The 1,987-nt window shown below is 43.9% G+C and overlaps 1 protein-coding gene across 1 annotated transcript in view; it reads left to right on the top strand.

The window, feature by feature from the left end:
- trim23 (tripartite motif containing 23) overlaps positions 1 to 1,665 on the top strand; it is an 8,775-nt gene extending 7,110 nt beyond the window's left edge. Inside the window, exons 5-9 of the mRNA XM_015391430.1 lie at positions 529 to 711; positions 787 to 1,002; positions 1,091 to 1,225; positions 1,299 to 1,428; positions 1,508 to 1,665. Coding sequence (XP_015246916.1) covers positions 529 to 711; positions 787 to 1,002; positions 1,091 to 1,225; positions 1,299 to 1,428; positions 1,508 to 1,650 — 807 coding nt within the window. The 3' untranslated portion in view covers positions 1,651 to 1,665. The remainder of the gene's footprint in view (positions 1 to 528; positions 712 to 786; positions 1,003 to 1,090; positions 1,226 to 1,298; positions 1,429 to 1,507) is intronic.
- The last annotated feature ends 322 nt before the right edge of the window (positions 1,666 to 1,987 follow it).

Genomic DNA, 1,987 nt, shown 5'->3' with positions numbered 1-1,987 from the left:
AAGTACTCCAGAGTGTTGTTCAGCATGGGGGTGAGTAGAAAATGAAGGCTAATCATGTTTTGGGTGTACTATTCCTTTAAGAGCAACTTTTCCCAAATTTAATTAATTTCATGTTTTTTTTTGTTTTTTGTTTTTTTCATTTGATCGATTTAAACACAATTTGAAAAGAATGCAATTTGTGAAAGTAATGAAAATTTAAATTTGGCAATTTAAAATATGTAAAAAAAATTGTAATTTGAAAAAAATGTCAATACTAAAATCTCAGAGAACAAAGAACATCTTAGAAAACAGCGAGGTTGATAAGTTATGTTTTTTTTTTATAAAGAAAATTTCAAAGTTTTATCTTTGGATTGAATGTTTTATTTCTTTTTCAACTGAAAAACATTTTACTTGCTTCCAACAATAATCAAACAAAATTCCCTCTTATTTTTTCTCTACTCCATTAAACCAGAGAGCTGTATAGAGGTGAGCGGGTGTGAATACTTTCCTGCTCCCTCTGCTCTGAATGAGCCTCTGTTGTCTGTGCAGCACGCCCTCCTGGAGTCAGAAGCCAATCAGATCCGTGCGTCCATCCTGGACATGGCCCACTGCATCCGTACGTTCACCGACGAGGTGTCGGAGTACTCCAGGAAGCTGGTGGGCATCGTGCAGCAGATCGAGGGCGGCGAGCAGATCGTAGAGGATGGAGTCGGAATGGCGCACACGGAGCATGTACGACGCGCTGAAAGGCTTTTATTTTTTAAACCTGCATGGTGGGTTTTTTAAACTCCTCTCTTTGTCTGACAGGTCCCCGGCACAGCAGAGAGCGCTCGCTCCTGTGTCCGCGCTTACTTCGCCGACCTCCATGAGACCCTGTGTCGGCAGGAGGAGATGGCCCTGAGCGTGGTGGACGCTCACGTCAGGGAGAGGCTGATCTGGCTGAGGCAGCAGCAGGAGGACATGACCATCCTGCTGTCTCAGGTCTCCACTGCCTGCCTGCACTGCGAGAAAACGCTGCAACAGGTCCGGAAACCTTTTTAAACACCAAAAAAAACTTTTTTTTTTAACATCAAGAGGTAATAAACTGTCTGTCTCTGCCTCTCTGCTGCAGGATGACTGCAGAGTGGTGCTGGCAAAGCAGGAGATCAACTGTTTGTTGGAGACGCTTCAGAAGCAGCAGCACCAGTTCACTGAGCTGGCAGATCACGTTCAGCTGGACGCCGGCATCCCTGTCACCTTCACCAAGGTACGCACCGTCAGCCGCCAAACCGTAGGCGAACAGGACAGCCAGAGAGCTGAGGAATACGTTGTTCTTTCAGGACAACAGAGTCCACATCGGCCCAAAGATGGAGATCCGAGTTGTGACTCTGGGACTCGACGGGGCGGGAAAGACCACCATCCTTTTTAAGCTGAAGCAGGATGAGTTCATGCAGCCCATCCCAACCATCGGTAAGCGCTTCTAAAAGCGCCAGACACCCGGCCGCAGAACAGTCACCTGAGTCAGAAACGTTTCTCCTTTTTCCTCCAGGTTTCAATGTGGAGACGGTTGAATATAAAAACCTGAAGTTCACAATCTGGGACGTTGGTGGGAAGCATAAGCTGAGGCCTCTGTGGAAGCACTATTATCTAAACACTCAGGGTAGGTGGGGACGCAGAAAAGCTGACTCATGATTGATGGTTTTACAGTTTGATAATGGAGGAAAGGGCGGTCAGGTGAGATGAAGAAGACAAAAAGCTCTTAATTTAAGCAAAGGGGCTTTTCTTCACATTTTGTTAAATTAGAAAAAAAAGGCTTCATACAAAACAGCTGCGACTTCGCCTGAGAGGTTTAATTCAGAGCTTTGATTTGGTCTAAAGCCAAACTGCAAAAACAATCTAGAATAAGTAAAAATGTCTTAAATGAAGTGTATTTACCCTTAATTTGAGTAGGTTAATAAGATGATTTGCCAATGGAATTAGTATTTTTCCTCTTAAAATTAGAAAATATGCACTTATAATAAGACAATCT

Source organism: Cyprinodon variegatus, unplaced genomic scaffold, assembly GCF_000732505.1.
Source record: "Cyprinodon variegatus isolate N-32 unplaced genomic scaffold, C_variegatus-1.0 Scaffold540, whole genome shotgun sequence".
Lineage (NCBI taxonomy): Eukaryota > Metazoa > Chordata > Actinopteri > Cyprinodontiformes > Cyprinodontidae > Cyprinodon > Cyprinodon variegatus.
This window is presented reverse-complemented; position numbering and strand designations above follow the sequence as displayed.